Here is a 17,123-nt window from a genome sequence, read left to right as displayed (position 1 = left end):
CAGTGGGGGTTAAAATCGACCCCATAGACTCCAACCAGCTCCGAACAAGTGAGCAGAATTGTAAGGTATTAGTTGAAGGGAAGGTTACTCACTCAGGTTGTGATTGTCTTTCTTCTGTCGCTCTTTAGCAAAAGCCCGTGCTTCTGCATCTAACCAAAAACAAACAACCGATCAATAACGCTATAAGTGCTGCTTACACACTAACAGCAGAGTTGCCAAGGTCAGGTTCAGTATCACTGAATCCCAGTATAAAACCATTCTGGGCTTCTACACTCAGCTGGTGCCTTTTATTAAAAATAATGGTTCCCCTTAAAACTGAGAAGGTTAAGGGAAGATTTAATAGAGGTGTTCAAAATGAGTTGGTGTTTAGAATAATGAGAAACAGTTTCCACTGGCAGGAGGCTCAGGAGGAGGAAACAAATTTAAGGTGATTGACAAATGAACCAGAGGGGGAGATAAGGAGAATTTCTTTTTACACAGTGAATTGTTGTGATCTGGATTGTGCTGCTGGAAGCAGATTCAATAGTAACTTTCAAAAGGGAATTGGACAAATACTTGATGGGGAATATTTGCAGGGCTGTGGGGAAAGAGTAGAGGGAATGGGACTAATTGGAAAGCTCTTTCAAAGAGCCGACACAGGAACAATGGGCCAAATGGCCTCCTTCTGTGCTGTAAGACTCTGTGATTCTATGAAAAGAGGAAGGGCAGTCTGGAGGAAGAGTACTTTCTGTTCTGCTATCCCTGGATGTGCTACATACTCAGATGGTCAGAGTCAAGTGATTTCTGACCCTCTCAGACATTCCGGTGGTTCTGCCCCCATTGCAGTGAATGCAGGAACTCGGGGCCACAAAGGTCTCTGTCAGTGAACTTCCCAGAGACATTTTGGGACAAGGAGATCCATAACAGTGGACACAAGATTATGTTAACACATTGTATTTACATCACACCCCTCACTTCATCGTGCAGGTGGAGGGAAAGAGAGAATGAGCAGGAAAGGGGGGTCATTTTTGCTGAGGGGTACAGAGAGGGATAGAGACCAAAGGTTATAGTACAGGAGGTAGGTTAGGAGGCTCCTGAAGCAAGCGGAGAAGAGTGAGGCCAGATGGTTTTGAGAGAGATGCAGAGGACAGGGACAGTGGCAACTAAAATATCTGCTCCTGAAAAGAAAGCAGTAATTCAGACTTGCTGGGTGGAATTTGGTAATGGCCTGTTTTTGAGTCTTTAACCAGTAATGTGCCAACTGGGAGGTCCAAGACCTGCCCGAGATTAGCTCTGATCAGACAGTTCATCACATAACCTCCAACTGCTCATCTCCAATATTTTTATAATTAGTAATCAAAGACATTTTTTTAAAAGATCAGGTTTTTTTTCTCCCCTCTTTGCTTTTTTTTTCCAGGGTCTTAACTGCAACACTGTCCAGGAGATACATCTTGAGTCCAGGAGCAAGGATGTCTTACTGCAGGGCCTTGGTGAGACCACATCTGGAGTATTATGTGCAGTTTTGGTCTCCTCATCTGAGGAAGGATGTTCTTGTCATGGAGGGAGAGCAAAGAGGATTTACTAGGCTGATTCCTGGGATGGCAGGATTGACGTATGAGGAGAGATTAGGTCGACTAGGCCTATATTCACTCGAGTTTAGAAGAATGAGAGGGGATCTCATAGAAACCTATAAAATTCTAACAGGCTAGATGCAGGGAGGATGTTCCCGATGGCTGGGGAGTCCAGAACCAGGGGTCACAGTCTCAGGATACGGGATATGCCATTTAGAACCAAGGTGAGGAGCAATTTCTTCACTCAGAGACTCCACGCAATGCTGGAGAGCTGGTGGCCCTAATGTGAACCTGTTTCTCCCCTTATTTTGTGTGTGTCAGACACAAGCAGAAATCCATGACTGTGCACAAGAGTCTCCAAATCACAGGGCAGTGAAACGTGCCCAGGTAAAGTCTCTATTTGCTCGTTATGTAGCATGAGCTCTCTTCCTGGATGAATATAGCTCAGTTACCCAGGTTTGGAGAGATTTGGCACCTTGATGTCACATTGGAGCCTCAATATCCGAGGTGCGGACAAGGTCGTTGGGTCCGATCGATTGTCCAGCATGTTCACGGACGGGTTCGAGGATAAGGAACGTTCTTCTTGACATCAAGGAGTCAATGGAGTTCAGCATGGGCAGAAAGTGTGGGGTTTGTTTTTATGGGAGAGGGCACGGACTGCAAAACACATTTTTTTTCTAAACATGAGGGAATCCTTTCAGAAGTACAAGAGCATCTCCCAAAGCTTTCGGAAAGCAGAGTGGCATGAGAATGTGACAAAGCAGGAATGAAGCATGACAAAGAGAAACCAGGAGGCAAGGGCTGAGGATCATTGGACAGGAGTCCCTGTAGATAACAGCTGAGTGCTGTCGGACAGGAGTCCTAATGAAAGAAAGCCTTGCATTTCTATAGCACCTTTCACAACCACAGGATGTCCAAAGCATTTTACAGCCAATGTAATGTGCCAACTGGGAGGCCCAAGGCGTGCCCAAGATTAGCTCTGATCAGACAGTTCATCACATGACCTCCAACTGCTCATCTCCGATATTTTTATTATCAGTAATAAAAGTGTAGTGTATTCACTGTTGTAATATAGGAAACGCAGTAGTCAGCTTGTGCACAGCAAGCTCCCACAAACAGAAAAGTGAGAATGACCAGATAATCTATTTTTGTGATGTCAATTGAGGGATAAACATGGGTCAGGACACCGGGGAGAAGTCCTCAAGGTAATGGCTGAGGATCATTGGACTGGAGGCCAAGTAAGTAAGTAAACAGTGGGGAAGGTGGAGGGTTCTTGGGCACGGCTTGGGCACAGGGTGGCAGGTGGTGCTGGGCATTCTGGCAGTGACAGTAGGTCAGCAGTCATCATAGAGGAAAGTCTGGGCTCGCTTATTTGATGTATGTCATAGTCAAAGCGTTATACAGCACAGAAACAGGCCCTTCGGCCCACCGTGAAGTTTGAGGAATTGGGGTTTTTCCTCCTTGTTATCTGATTGGTAGAATTTTACATAGAAGCAGACACCCAATCCGAAAGAGAATTTGAATTATGTTTTACTGTACGTAACAGTAGAAATACTGAACCAATCAGAGGGGCCCACAGAGAACCAGTCAGGAAGCTCTACCTGACCTCAGATACATACATTGCTGTGAGAGGGGGAACTACTTCGAAGAGACATTGGAATAAAAACAGACCTGCATTTGTACAGCACCTCAGCACACCTTCAAAAACACCTCAAAGTTCTAATGAATCACTTTGAAGTACATTCAAAGTTATGTGCTTAAACACAGCAGCCAATTTGCGCACAGCAAGATCCCACAAACAGCAATATGATAATTGACCAGATAACGTGTCTTTATTGGTGTTGGTTAAAGGATACATTTTGGCCAGAACATGAAGAGAACTTCCAGTTCTTCTTCAAATACTGCAGTGGTATCTTTAAAGGTAAAAGGGGCCTCAATTTGATGTCTCGTTGAAGTGCAGCACCTCTGACAATGCAGCACTCCCTCAGTGAAGTGTTAGCCAAGATTATGTGTTCAATTCCTGAATGGGTCTTGAACCCATGACTTTCTGACTGAGAGGTGAGAATGAGAAGTGAGAGTATATGCTGGGGGCAAGAGACCAGAGTGAGCAGCAAAAAGCAAGAGTGAAATAGAGTGGTGAGAGTGAGAGTAGGGGGCGAGTAGGGATTTAGTAAATATTTTAATGCTGTATTTATAATTTAGAGATTTCTGGACACCTGCTTCAAATTCCAAGCAGTAGCAGCTGTGACCTGGGCCCAGCACCCAGAGAAATCACAGCAGCATGCTCACATAAGCACCTCGGATTCGTTCAGGTGCCTCACCTCCACCCTCAGCCACTCCTACCCAGCGTTTTCTCCCTCTGGGCAGTGGACTGGTCCGGCCTGCACCCAATGCTTCACCATAGCAACCGTTGTGTGTAGGGGTTAGGTATCAATAAGACGGGAGGGAACTCAATCCTTCTGCTTATTGTTGAACCATTCCCGAGTGCCAGGGAACACCAGTCCACAAGGTGGCGACATTGCTTAATTTTCAACTGATGGAAAAGTGTTCTCTGGTATCATGAGTGGTTCCTCAAGGAATTCAGTGCATCAGGGAATCAGTGAGCATCAACTACGGTAAAGTGGAAGGAAGATTTAGGGCAAACACATCTTACTCAAGGTACTAACCCTATCTCCCAAAAAGATGCACTTAATTATGTTACCTGATATCGAACATGGTCATCATGACTTGAGAAGCTGGAGTTGTTCTCCTGAGAGCAGGAAATGTTAAGGGCAGATGTACCAAAGGTGTTCAAAATTATGAAGAGTTTTGAAAGAGTACAAAGGGAGAAACTGTTTCCACTAGGCCAGCAACCAGGAGGACTCAGAAATAAGGCAAGTGGCAAAAGAACCTGGGGGGTGGATGAGGAGAACTTTTTTTACACAGTGAGTTGTTGTGATCTGCAATACGCTGCCTGAAAGGGCGGTGGAAGTGAATTCAATAGTAACTTTTGAAAAAGAACTGGATAAATAATTGAAGGGGAAAAAATTTGCAGAACTATGGGGAAAGAGCTGGGACGTGGGTCAAATTGGTTGGTCTTTCAAAGAGCTAGCACAAGCATGTTGGGCCGAATGGTCTCCTGCGCTGCATGATTCTATGATTTTATGATCACAGGAGCATCAAGGAGACTTGGAACCTCTGGCCTCCCCACTCCATGATGTGTATTTTCTGTCATCCTGGAGTGGCCCCATTTATTGCAATCAAAGTCAGAAATTGAAAATTATTAGCTAAGGTTATAGAAATTGGGCTTGTTTTATTTGGAAAAGAGCAGAGTTTGAGGTTCAAATCCCATAGAACACAAAAAGAAAAATGAGGAAGTGAGGAGAGAGAAGGGAAGTCACGGAAGGCTGTCTCAACCAAAGAGCGACAAAGCATTGGATGAGGTCAGCAGAAAAAGACATTGACGTGATTGGAGAAATGGGGCCGAGTGACAATTGAGGCATTTCTGCTAAGTGATGAGATTGAGGGCCCAGGTGAGAAGGTGTGTAGGTGGAATTGAAGGATACGGAGTTAGGGTTAAAAAGCGCAGACTTTGGGGATTAAAGTATTTAAAACAATGAAAGGAATGTATTGTGTACATGTTGGCAGATTTTTTTCTAAATTCTCTTACAGGATGTGGGCGTTACTGCAAGACCAGCAGGTATTGTCATTTTCTAAACACCTTTGAGAAGGTGCCTTCTTGAATATAACGGAGTGTCTTGCCCGGCCATTTCAGAGGGCAGTTTAGAATCACCCATAATGATGTGGGTCTGGAGTCACATATAGGCCTACCTGGATAAGCACGGCAGAATTCCTTCTCTAAAGGACATTAGTGAACCAGATGGGTTTTTTACAACAACCAGTAGCTTCCTGGTTGTCATTACTGATACTAACTTTTTATTCCAGATTTATTTAATTAATTGAATTTAAATTCCCCAGCTGCCATGGTGGGATTTGGGCTCCTGTCTCCGGATCATTAGTCCAGGCTTCTGGGTTACTAGTCCAGTAACATAACCATTATGCGAATGTATCCCAGATTATTTGAATTAGATAAAGTTAGGGAAAGAGAAGTAAGAAGCAGAGAACTGATTTTGATTTCAGGCAGCTCTCCATTTAAAAGACGATCATTAAATTGCAAATAAGCTGCAGGCTCATGCAGTGACTGCTGATCATCCTAAAATGAGCTGGACAAATCTCTGGAGGAGAGCAATACCACTGGTGGGACGCTGGGTGATGTACATCAAGGTTACTGATCTCATGAAACTCACATTTTGATTACCTCCAGGGGACAGAGAAGAATTCTCCAGAGCTCCACTTTCACTGAATTGCCCAAAGGATTTGTTTTAATTGCCTCCCCCAGGAGATTCTTTGGACGCTTGTAGCTGGGGTTCCCTAAGGGTCACTGGGGGTCATGTTGCTTACTCGCATATGTTTGTATGTTTGGTTTGTTTCTTTGGTGTGTATTTTGCGTTGGTCAGAGGGAGGGATGATAGTGCTGGGAATGGCTCACAGTCCCATCTCAGACTCCCAGTGTCCCATCAAACACTCCCAGGACAGGTACAGCACAGGGTTAGATACAGAGTAAAGCTCCCTCTACACTGTCCCCATCAAACACTCCCAGAACAGGTACAGCACAGGGTTAGATACAGAGTAAAGCTCCCTCTACACTGTCCCCATCAAACACTCCCAGGACAGGTACAGCACAGGGTTAGATACAGAGTAAAGCTCCCTCTACACTGTCCCCATCAAACACTCCCAGAACAGGTACAGCACAGGGTTAGATACAGAGTAAAGCTCCCTCTACACTGTCCCCATCAAACACTCCCAGAACAGGTACAGCACAGGGTTAGATACAGAGTAAAGCTCCCTCTACACTGTCCCCATCAAACACTCCCAGGACAGGAACAGCACTGGGTTAGATACAGAGTAAGAAAAAAAAGAAAAAATCAAACAGGGTTTGATACAGAGTAAAACTCCCTCTACATTGTCCCATCAAACACTCCGAGGACAGGTACAGCACGGGGTTCGCTGCTCTCTGATTGGGAGTGCTGAATGCTGAGTGCAGCAACAAGGTGTAGCTGACAGTGCTGAAGTCAATTGCTGGAGGTGCTGCTGGAGAGGGCGAGCTGAGGAGAGAACTGCAGAAACCTTTGAACAACTTTTGCTGCAGAGCAGAAAAGGACTTTGGAATAAGGCTGTATTTCGAGGTGGGTGTCGAGCACCAGACTTTGCCCAGCCTGGGTCAGCTGAAGCTGCCTGGCTAAGAAGAAAGAAGCAGACAGATAATGCCTGGGCAGCTTTCGGCTGACCCAGGTGAAGACACCTCTCCCCAACTAGAAGACCAGAAGAGTTTGTGAAGGACTGTTTGATTGAACTATTATCTGTCATATCACCTCGGTGCAACAAGTCAGCACTCCCAGCCTCCCTTTTCCTCTTCAGCACACCCTCTGCCTCTCCCCTAACTTATATATTTATTTACTAATTTGCTTGCTTTATTTGAAATCTGTAGGCCTACAATTGGGGTGGGGTTTGGCTCTTCACCCCATGGCAAGTCCATCTGTGCCAGTGGCGGGGCCTTCTAACACCTATGCAGCTGCAGCCTCTGTGGCTGCCATATGGCCCCATCACCATTCAAGCTTATCACTTCCAGTCATGGGATGAAGAGCTATCCCCAGTCCAATATGTCTATTGAGGCTTGCGTAAAGGCAATGGCCGAGGTTGTCGGCCCCTCGGCCATTGTTGCAGCCTCGAAGATGTACGGGGAGGCTGTGTTCTTCCTGAAGACCGAGTGGGCAGTGTCCCTGGCCCTCAGTAAGGGGCTCACTGTAGGGAGGGACCTTCCTGCCGGTGGACCCTCTGGGAGCCACTGCGCAGCAGATAATGTTGTCGAATGTCCCGCCCTTCATTCCCAGTGAGCTCCTCCTCCCCTCCTGCACCATCTGGGGGAGGTGAGGTCAGAGATCACCCCAGTCCCACTCGGTCTGAGGGAAAACAGCCTCCAGCATATGTACTCCTTCCACCGCCAGCTATTTATGCAGCTGGTGTGTGAGGAAGTCTCGGAGGGCCAATTTAATGTTGAGTTACAGGGGACGGCCGACCGCATCTACAGGACCTCGGCCGGGGCGCGGTGCCATGTCTGCAAGGGGGTGGGGCATGCTGGTAAGAAATGCCCCAACCTCCCGGTTGCCAACTCCACCTCAGTGGCCCAGGGTGGCGCCACAGCATCTCCTCTCACTTCCCCTGCACCTACAGACACCACTCAGTCGGTTCCGGAGGCTGTGGATTTCACGGCCTCTGGCGGGAAGGGAAGTGCCCGTCTGAGTGGAAGGAAGGCGCGGAGCAAAAATAAACACCGAGAAGCGCGTCCCTGTACACCGTGACACAACCCGAGCCTGAGCTCAGCCCAAGGCCCGCTCCCAGGGAATCCACCTGTCCCAGGGCTGGGCTCAAGCCCAGGGTAACTAAAAAAAAAGGAGGGTGCGGAGGCAGAGGCCTCTGATGACATGGAGTTCTCTGAGCCTCCGCGTCCTAGTGGGAAAAAGAGGAGAAGGCACCCCTCCATAGAGGTAACACAGGGCCCATCAGTTGGAGGGGAGCTGTCTCCTGTTTCGGGTCCCCAGGTTCCCCCTGCCACCACCACCATCAAGTCTGTAAAGCCTGGGCAGGAGTTCCCTACCCCTCAGGATGGAGGGGAGGGGGAGACCCCTGTACATGTGGCTCCTCCTGGGGGAGCAAGTGGAGCCCTGCTTGTGGTGAGGGAGCCTGGGGACGCTCCTGGAGAAGCCTCCCAATCTGCCACTGGGTCGGGTGCCCTGAGTGGAGGGGAGAGCAAGGTCCCAACGGGTCAGCTAAAATCCACTCCTGACCAGGATGTACCTCACCCAGTTATAACTGAAAATGCTGCCCCATCTGCTGGGTCTGTGGGCGCTGGTAGGGCGGGAGATGGCCTCCTCTCTCCGCCTCCAGTCTCAGCTCCAGTTGAATTTCCAGAGTCGGGAATTTCTGTCTCCCCTGGCCCACTCATTGGCCTGGGGATGGAGGTGGAGGGGGTCCTGAACCGCTGGTACCCACAGGCTCCAGTTCCATTCTAGAACCCAGAGAGGACTCCTCCGCCATCGATCCTGGGGGTGGGATCGTGACGGAGGCGGGACCAGCTGTTGCGGCTGGGACGGCCGCCCCACAGTGTGTGGTGGGTGTGTCGGCCGCTGGCAGTGATGACCCAGAGGAGGATGGGGACTCGGTGTAGGGCACGGAGGACGATCTTGATTCCATCACCAGTGAGGTGGTGGAGTCCCTCGTGCCTCCCACTGAGTCTCCTCTCATCCTCACAGCAGAACTCCGGGATTTCCTCGCTGCTTGCAGGGGTTGCCGCAATAAAGTTCAGTTGGTCTTCGGCCTTTGGTCGAATTTGGCGTCGATCATCCAGTCTGTCTGTGCCGCCCTCAAGAAAGCGGGCAAGGGCGCGGGCGTGAAACTGGTTGAGAGGCACCGATTTAATACGTTCCTCAATGGGTTGCTGGGGGAGTGGAAGACCAGGTGCACTTCCGCAACCTCCTCACAGTGAGGTGTTGGTGACGGGTTTTTTTAAGAACCTTTGACATGAAGATAACCATAGCCAGCCTCAACATCAACGGCAGCAGGGGGTCTCACTGCAGATTTCACAATCTCTCAGTCCTCAGGGAAGGGAGATACGCAGTGAGCTTTCTGCAGGAAACTCACACCGTTCCAGGAGAAAAAGCCACCTGGGACCTGGAGTGGCAGGGTGGGGTTTACATGAGTCACCTCACCCCTATTCCTAATGGGGTGTCTATCTTGTTGGCCCTGACTTTTCAGCCGGAGATCTTGGGGGTCAAGGAGCTAGTGCCAGGCCGCTTGCTCCACCTCGCTGTTCGCCTGGATAGCGTGCCGCTCCACTTTGTGAACGTGTACGTGCCCAGGCCCAGCGCGTTGCAAGTGCGCTTCTTTGAAGAAGTGTCCGCTCTCTGGAGCTCCATTGATAGTGGCAAGTGCATCATCCTCGGGGGGGATTTTAACTGCACCCTCGAGGTGGGGGATTGCTTCGGTCCCCAGTGCAGCCAAGCATCAGTGGAGAAGTTGAGGGGACTGAGCAGCTCCCTCAACTTGGTGGACGTCTGGCGGAATCTCCATCCCGACTCCAGTGCCTTCATGTGGAGGACTGGAGGAGGAGGGTCCCGAATCGACGGCCTCTACTTTTCGCAGGCGTACGTCTCCCGCGTCTCAGTGGCCTGCATGCGGCTGGTGCCGTGCTCGGACCACCACTTGGTGTGGGCGGAGTTCACTCAGCTCTGCACATGGGCGGGATCCGCGTACTGGCACTTTCACAACCGACTGCTGGAGACAATCGATTTCGGGACTCGTTCTGTCGATTCTGGGCCGACTGGAGAAGGAAGCAGGGGGACTTCCCATCCTTGAGGCTACAGTGGGATGTGGGCAAGACTCACATCCGCGTCTTCTGTCAGGAGTACGCGAAGGGGTCGACCAAGAGGCGGGAAGCCGAGATCGGGTGCCTAGAGAGGGAGGTGCTTGACTTGGAGTCCCGCCTCGGTCATGCCGTCGCGGACCCGGCCCTGTGGCAGGCGTAGAAAGAGAAGAAGGGCGCGCTGAGGGACTTGCAGCTCATAGGGTCCCGAGGCACGTACGTGAGGTTGCGGATCCAGATCCTGGAAGATTTGGACCGCGCCTCACCCTTCTTCATCAAGCTGCTGGTCGACGACGGATCCTCCATCACAGATCCGGAGGGAATGGGCCTCCTGGCATTGTTCTCTCCGGATCCATCCAGTGAAGGCGCGCGCAGAGTTTTGTGGGAGGATCTGCCGCAGGTCAGCCTGGAGGGCGTCGAAGGATTGGAGGCTCCGCTCACATTGGCGGAGCTGACCGGCGCCCTTCACCAGCTCTCGAGGGGCAAATCCCCGGGTCTGAATGGGTTGACTGTGGAGGTCCTCAGGACGTTCTGGGACATCCTGGGGGATGATTATGCGCGGGTCCTGGGGGAAAGCCTGGCGACCGGGGAGATGCCCCTCTTGTGGTGCAGGGTGGTCATCATCCTGCTGCCGAAAAGGGACGATCTCCGCCTGCTTAAAAATTGGCGTCCGGTCTCCCTCCTCAGCACGGATTATAAGATCTTTGCCCGGGCTATGTCTACCCGCCTGGGCTCCGTGCTGGCCCACATGATCCACCCCGACCAGTCCTACATGGTCCCGGGCCGGTCCATCCAGGACAACATCCACCTGGTCCGGGACCTGATCCATCTTTCCCAGAGGACTGGTCTGTTGGTCGCCTTTCTCTCCCTCGATCAGGAGAAGGCCTTCGACAGGGTGGATCACGAATACGTTTTCAGGACTGCATGCTTTCGGACTCGGGCCGCATTTTATGGCCCAGGTGCGACTTTTATACGCCGCCACAGAGTGTCTGGTCAAGGTTAAAATGTCCTTGATGGCGCCCCTTTGCTTTGGGAGAGGAGTGCGTCAGGGATGCCCCATGTCCGGCCAATTGCATACCATCTGCATGGAGCTGTTCCTGTGCCTGCTTCGCAGAAGGTTAACGGGATTGGCACTGCGCGAGCCGGCCATGCGGGTCGTCCTCTCTTACGCCGATAACGTGCTTCTCGCGGTCACAGATCCCATTGACTTGCGGAGGATGCGCGACTGCCAGCAGACCTTTTCTGCCGCGTCCTCCGCAAGGATCAATTGGGAGAAATGTTCCAGTCTCCTGGTGGGTCAGTGGCGGGTGGACTCCCTGCCGGAGGAGACAACACCTTTTGCGTGGAGCACCAAGCACCTCCTCTATCTGGGAGTCCACCTTAGCCCCTCTGAGGAAGCCTGGCCGGCAAACTGGCAGGAGTTGGAGGCACACGTCACCACTTGACTGGGGCGCTGGACAGGACTGCTCCGAGTGCTTTCCTACAGGGGCCGAGCGCTGGTCATAAACCAACTGGTGGCCTCGATGCTGTGGTACCGGTTGGTCACTTTGGCCCCACCCCTGCATTCGTCACCAAGATCCAGGAGAAACTCGCGATTTCTTCTGGGGCAAGAGGAAACACTGGGTCACTGCCGCGGTCCTGAGTCTCCCAATCAAGGAGGGAAGCCAGTCGCTGGTGTGCGACCGCACCCAGGCTGCGACTCTCCGCCTTCGGACCCTGCAGAGATACCTGTACGTCAAGCGTCCTCCCAGATGGTGTGCGCTGGCAACGTATTTTTTCCGCCAGTGTCACTGCCTTCTAGACGGCACGCAGCTCCTGGCGGAGACCATTAGCTGCACCTCTCTGAGGGAGTTGCCTGTCTTTTACCGGGATCTATTCCGAGTCTGGAACATGATCGCCTCCAGTCAGGGCACTCCCCCGCCAGCAGAGCAGAATGCCTCAGCTGTCCGAGCGGCTGACTCTGGGGATGGACCGGCGAGCGGAGGAGTGGAGGAAGCCCCCGGGACGCCCCTCACTGCGGGTGACGGGGGGCCTCGGGAGCACATAGCCCTCCCGGCCGAGCTGACCCCTGCTCGGCCAGAAGTGCTCATCCGACCCAGGCCCCAAAACCCTCCTCAGGAACCGGTCCCGCACAACCCGAGCCACCTCTCAGAAATGCCCTCCGTGCCCTCGTCGCAGACCGGACACGCCCTGGCAGTCCGTGTTGCCATCTGACGGCGAGGGGAAACCCTGACGGAGGTCTCTCTACGCGGGAGTCTTCCCCCTTTACATCGGGGACCTGGGGTGGAGGGTGCTGCACAGAGCAGTCCCGTGCAATAGACTTTTAAGTGGGTTCACGGACTCCCAGGCCACCTGTACTTTCTGCGGCCTAGACAAGTCCGTGTTCCATGTATATATGGAGTGTGCGAGGTTGCAGCCCCTCTTTGAGTATCTGAAGGGGCTGCTCCTCAAGTTTTGCTTGCACTTCAGTCCCACGCTCCTGATCTTTGGGCACCTGGTGAGGAGGGGCATGGGCCGGGATGAGGATCTCCTCGTCGGTCTGTTCCTGGGCCTGGCTAAGGTGGCAATTCACAGGTCCAGGTTGCGGGCCATTGAGGGGTCCGTCCTCCCCGATTGCCTGCCCCTCTTCCGCGGTTACGTTCACGCCCGGGTGTCCCTGGAGAAGGAGCATGCGGTGTCCGCCGGTACGCTTGAGGCCTTCCGCGACCGGTGGGCACCGCAGGGACTGGAGTGCATCGTTGACACCGAGAATGGCATTTTAATTTGAGTTTTTTGTTTAATTATTCAATTTTAATAAAGTTATTTTAAAAACTTGTACATAAAGAGGACCTGAAGAATAAAGGCCCCCTCGACATAAAATATATATAATGGGCCTGGGGTATAAAGGACACCTTAAAAAAAAGAGGAAAAAAAAGAAAAGAAACAGGTTAGATACAGAGTAAAAATTAAAAAACGGGGTTAGATACAGAGTAAAGCTCCCTCTACACTGTCCCCATCAAACACTCCCAGGACGGGTACAGCACGGGGTTAGATACAGAGTAAAGCTCCCTCTACACTGTCCCCATCAAACACTCCCAGGACAGGTACAGCACAGCGTTAGATACAGAGTAAAGCTCCCTCGATACTGTCTTTCTACAGTACAGTTACCTGACATTTCCCGTTTAATGGCAATATTGGCAGGACATGAGGTGCTCGTGGGCGCGGCAGTCCCATGGCTTGTGTAAACATCCAAATGGCTCGTGGAAAGAGGCAACTGCAGGAAGAGAAACAGGACAAAACAGGTTAATAATCACCCGGGAATGGCAATTTAATTATTCCACACAGACTCTGTCCATGGTTCAAGTGCAATGTCATTACTGCAATTTAAAACCTACCTCTTTGACCAAAGGTTTAGACGCCTGTCCTAATGTCTCCTTATGTGGCTCGGCATCAGATTTTGTCTGGTAACACTCCTGTGAAGCTGCTTGGGACGTTTTAACACGTTAAGGAGCTATATAAATACAAGTTGTTTTTGTTGTTGCGTGAACTATCAGGATGAAATGGTTCTGCTTCTACCTAACCTACATTCTCAGCCATCGCACCTTCCTCACCCTAACTCTTACTCGTCTTCACCCCAACTCTAAGCTGCCTTCATCCACCGCACCATCCCCTTGGCTGGAACATTTTGCTATAACTATGGTGTAAGAACAGAGTTGTGTGGTTTTGTTCTGAGGAAATTTGCGTGTAATTTATGCTGGCTTTGTGCCGGAACATCACTACATGAGAATTTTCCCAGTTGCTTGATTCACTCCTGAGCTACATCCATCAAATCCCCACTTAGCTCTTAGCACAGTCAAGAGGTCAAAGTGCACAAGTTTCGTGCATTTACACCAGTTCTGAACCAACTTAAACTTACACCCAAAATTGTAGGTGCAGCTGAACCCAAAGTTACTATTCCTGGTGTACAACAGAAATTTTTTTAAGCAATTATTTTTATTTCTCCATACTGAGACCCGCACGATATTTTCGATATCATTATGGTATCAGAACTGTTACATTAAAAAGAGCAAAGTTTCCACAATTATATTTTCCTAAATGAGCTGTGCTTAATAGATATAAATGATGACTTCAAACTTCAATCTTTATAACAGCAGTAAAAGGTCAGGAGGACCTTAAAGAAGGAGGAGGGCAGATATTCCACACTTTCCTCTGGCTCCATTTGTTTGATTTCTGCTCATTTTACTTTGGGTTCCACATTCAGGAACTTGTTGATGAGATTCTCAGGACATATCAGCACAGGTTGCATAGAATCTGATGGAAATTTTTGTGTTATTTTGGCATAAGTCAGATCAAGTTATCACTGGATACGAGACAAAAAGATTTACACAGAACAGATAACACAACTGAAAGGTTACAAACTATTAGTAAATATTGAACAGGCTGGAGCTCTTTTCTCTAGAAAATAGAAGGCTGTGATAACATAACGGAGGTCTTTAAAATTATGAAGACCTTTGTTAGGGAAGGGTAAATACAGAATTGACACTTCTACTCTCCTAATCAAAGTCGCGAACAAGAACTCTCCATTCACAAAACTGGCCACCAACTCAAACCAGCAATAAACAGCTTAAAACAAGCAATAAAGTGATGTACATAACCCTCTTTGCTGCAAACTGCTCCTGTGAATCGGCAGTGAAATGTCCGTGTTTATAAATTGTTTTTGCAGGATTCTGCAGCCAATTTCTGCTTCAAATCCAAGCTCCTTCATTTTAACTTTCAGAAGCTCCTTTCTTAAAAATAAAATTGACCTGCTCTTTTCCCTCTGACCTTTCTACATTGTTGATCAGTGTCTTAAACAGCTTGGCTATCCTGTAGGAACACAGGAACAGGAGGAGGCTATTCAGCCCCGCGAGCCTGTTACACAGGAACAGGAGGAGGCCCTTCAGCCCCTCGAGCCTCTTCCACCATTCAGTCAGATCACGGATGCTCTGTGTCTCAACTCCATCTATTGCCCTTGGTTCCATAACCTTTAGACTATAACCCTCATCTAACAAAAATCTATCAATCTCAGTTTTGAAATGTTCAAAGTCAATGTAACCTGTCCTCGTACGTTTAGACCCCGAATTGATTCTGGGGAATCTGCACTGCACCCCCTCCACAGCCAATCTAACCTTCGTAAGGTCGCTGTCCAGAACTAAACACAGTGCTCAAGATGGGGTCTGACCACAGATTTATATAACTGAAGTATCACCTCCTCCCCTATCTATTTGGTAAGGGGTAATGCACAGGTCTATGGAAATGATCTCCGCTACTGTAGGATGTCTCCCAATTGGCCATAAAGACAAAGAAATTTGTCACGGTCCATCCCCAGTCTGTGTGGAGTTATCCAATCCCATGATTTGCTGCAATTGCCCGGACTGCCCTTGAGCTAGAGAGGGCCTGAGGGGGGATCTGGGACAACTGTGATTCCTTCCATGGTTGGAAAGCATGCTGCCACTGGCTTCCCTGCTTCACACCTGCAAACAGCTCTTCTGCTGAACGAGATAAAGAGGCTGGTGATCCTGCCTGTGAATCCCACATGGACTCAACACCTTTAGGGGAGGAGAAGGAAGAAATTTGACAGAGCCAGATCAAACTGGTTCTTGGGCTGCAGTTCAACGAGTCCTGACGCAGCAACTTCTCGCCACTCGAGGCAGTGATCCACAAAATGTTCCAACAGCTGCGTTTTTTAAAAACACAACTCTCCAAGGTGAGCACCAATCACACTGTATCTGACCCAGATAAGCCAAGTGTGCAAAACTGCTCAGTTTCTCAACACTCAGGTAATACCATTCGAAACTGTTAACTGGTTGGAACGTCAGGTTTTACATTGTCCACTGGGTTAGCCTGGACAGGAGGAGGAATTGTTTCCTCTCTGAGGGCTGTTGGGGTCATTGCATGAGAAAATATTGCTCTCTTAAGGGATATGGTGTGTCTGTGTGTCTCGCTCGCTCACTCTCTGTCTGTGTGTCTCATTCGCTCACTCTCTGTCCGTGTGTCTCGCTCGCTCACTCTCTGTCCGTGTGTCTCGCTCGCTCACTCTCTGTCCGTGTGTCTCGCTCGCTCACTCTCTGTCCGTGTGTCTCGCTCGCTCACTCTCTGTCTGTGTGTCTCGCTCGCTCACTCACTGTCCGTGTGTCTCGCTCGCTCACTCACTGTTCGTGTGTCTCGCTCACTCACTCTGTGTGTGTGTGTCTCGCTCACTCTCTGTCCGTGTGTCTCGTTCGCTCACTCTCTGTCCGTGTGTCTCGCTCGCTCACTCACTGACTGTGTGTCTCGCTCTCTCACTCTCTGTCCGTGTGTCTTGCTCACTCTCTGTCCGTGTGTCTCGCTCGCTCACTCTCTGTCTGTGTGTCTGTCTGTTTTTCTGTCTCTGTGGCATTCATTCCATTTTTGCTCTCTTTCTGTCAGTCTCTACCTCCATATTTGATCCTCTCTCTGTATTTATCACCATCTTTCTATTTCTCTCCACTTCCATCCTTTTCATCTCTATCTCTTCAGTCTCTCTCTTCTCTGCCTCGGTATCTCCATTGCTTCATTTCTGCCCCTCTCTCATTAGTCCATTAGTCCGTCTCTCCCTCCATCATCCCCTTTTGTCTCCATTCTTGCCTCTTCTATCTCTCCGTGCCTTCCTATGGTTACTTCTGCCTCTCTATTTCTTCCTGTCCCTCCATCAGCCCCTTTCTCTATCCATCTCTCTGTTTCTCAATCTGTCTCTCTGTCTAATTTCCCCTGCCTCCCCCTCTGTCTCACTTTCTAATATACAAATACATTTATTTTTATTTTCTGTCACTGTTGTAATGTAGCAAACAAAGAAACCAATTTGCACACAGCAAGATCCCACGTGTAGCAATGTGACCTGTGTTTGTGATTTTGGTTGAGAGATTTTTTTTTTTGGCAGGACACTGGGAAGAACTCCCCTCCTCTGCAACATCATGCCCTGGGATCTTTTACACCACCTGAGAGGGCAAATGGGGCCTCAGTTTAACATCTCCAAGTAAATAAAAGTCACATCTGATAAAAAAAGCTACAACAGTGCAGCACTCCCTCAGTACTGCCCCCCAACATCGCAGCACTCTCTCGGTACTATCCCTCTGATA

General features: G+C 49.8%; 1 protein-coding gene across 9 annotated transcripts in view; it reads right to left on the bottom strand.

Annotated features, from left to right (window-relative positions):
* The window catches only part of tfeb (transcription factor EB), a 241,671-nt gene that overhangs the window by 12,127 nt on the left and 212,421 nt on the right, over nucleotides 1–17,123 (bottom strand). For 8 of the 9 annotated variants that reach the window (XM_068057541.1, XM_068057538.1, XM_068057540.1 and 5 more), the window contains 2 exons: nucleotides 13,156–13,261; nucleotides 93–149 (listed from right to left, as the gene is read on the bottom strand). In XM_068057541.1, coding sequence (XP_067913642.1) covers nucleotides 93–149; nucleotides 13,156–13,261 — 163 coding nt within the window. The remainder of the gene's footprint in view (nucleotides 1–92; nucleotides 150–13,155; nucleotides 13,262–17,123) is intronic. The other variant, XM_068057546.1, reaches the window with a different exon arrangement.

This window comes from Heterodontus francisci, chromosome 25 (genome assembly GCF_036365525.1).
Source record: "Heterodontus francisci isolate sHetFra1 chromosome 25, sHetFra1.hap1, whole genome shotgun sequence".
In the NCBI taxonomy this organism is placed as follows: Eukaryota; Metazoa; Chordata; class Chondrichthyes; order Heterodontiformes; family Heterodontidae; genus Heterodontus; species Heterodontus francisci.
This window is presented reverse-complemented; position numbering and strand designations above follow the sequence as displayed.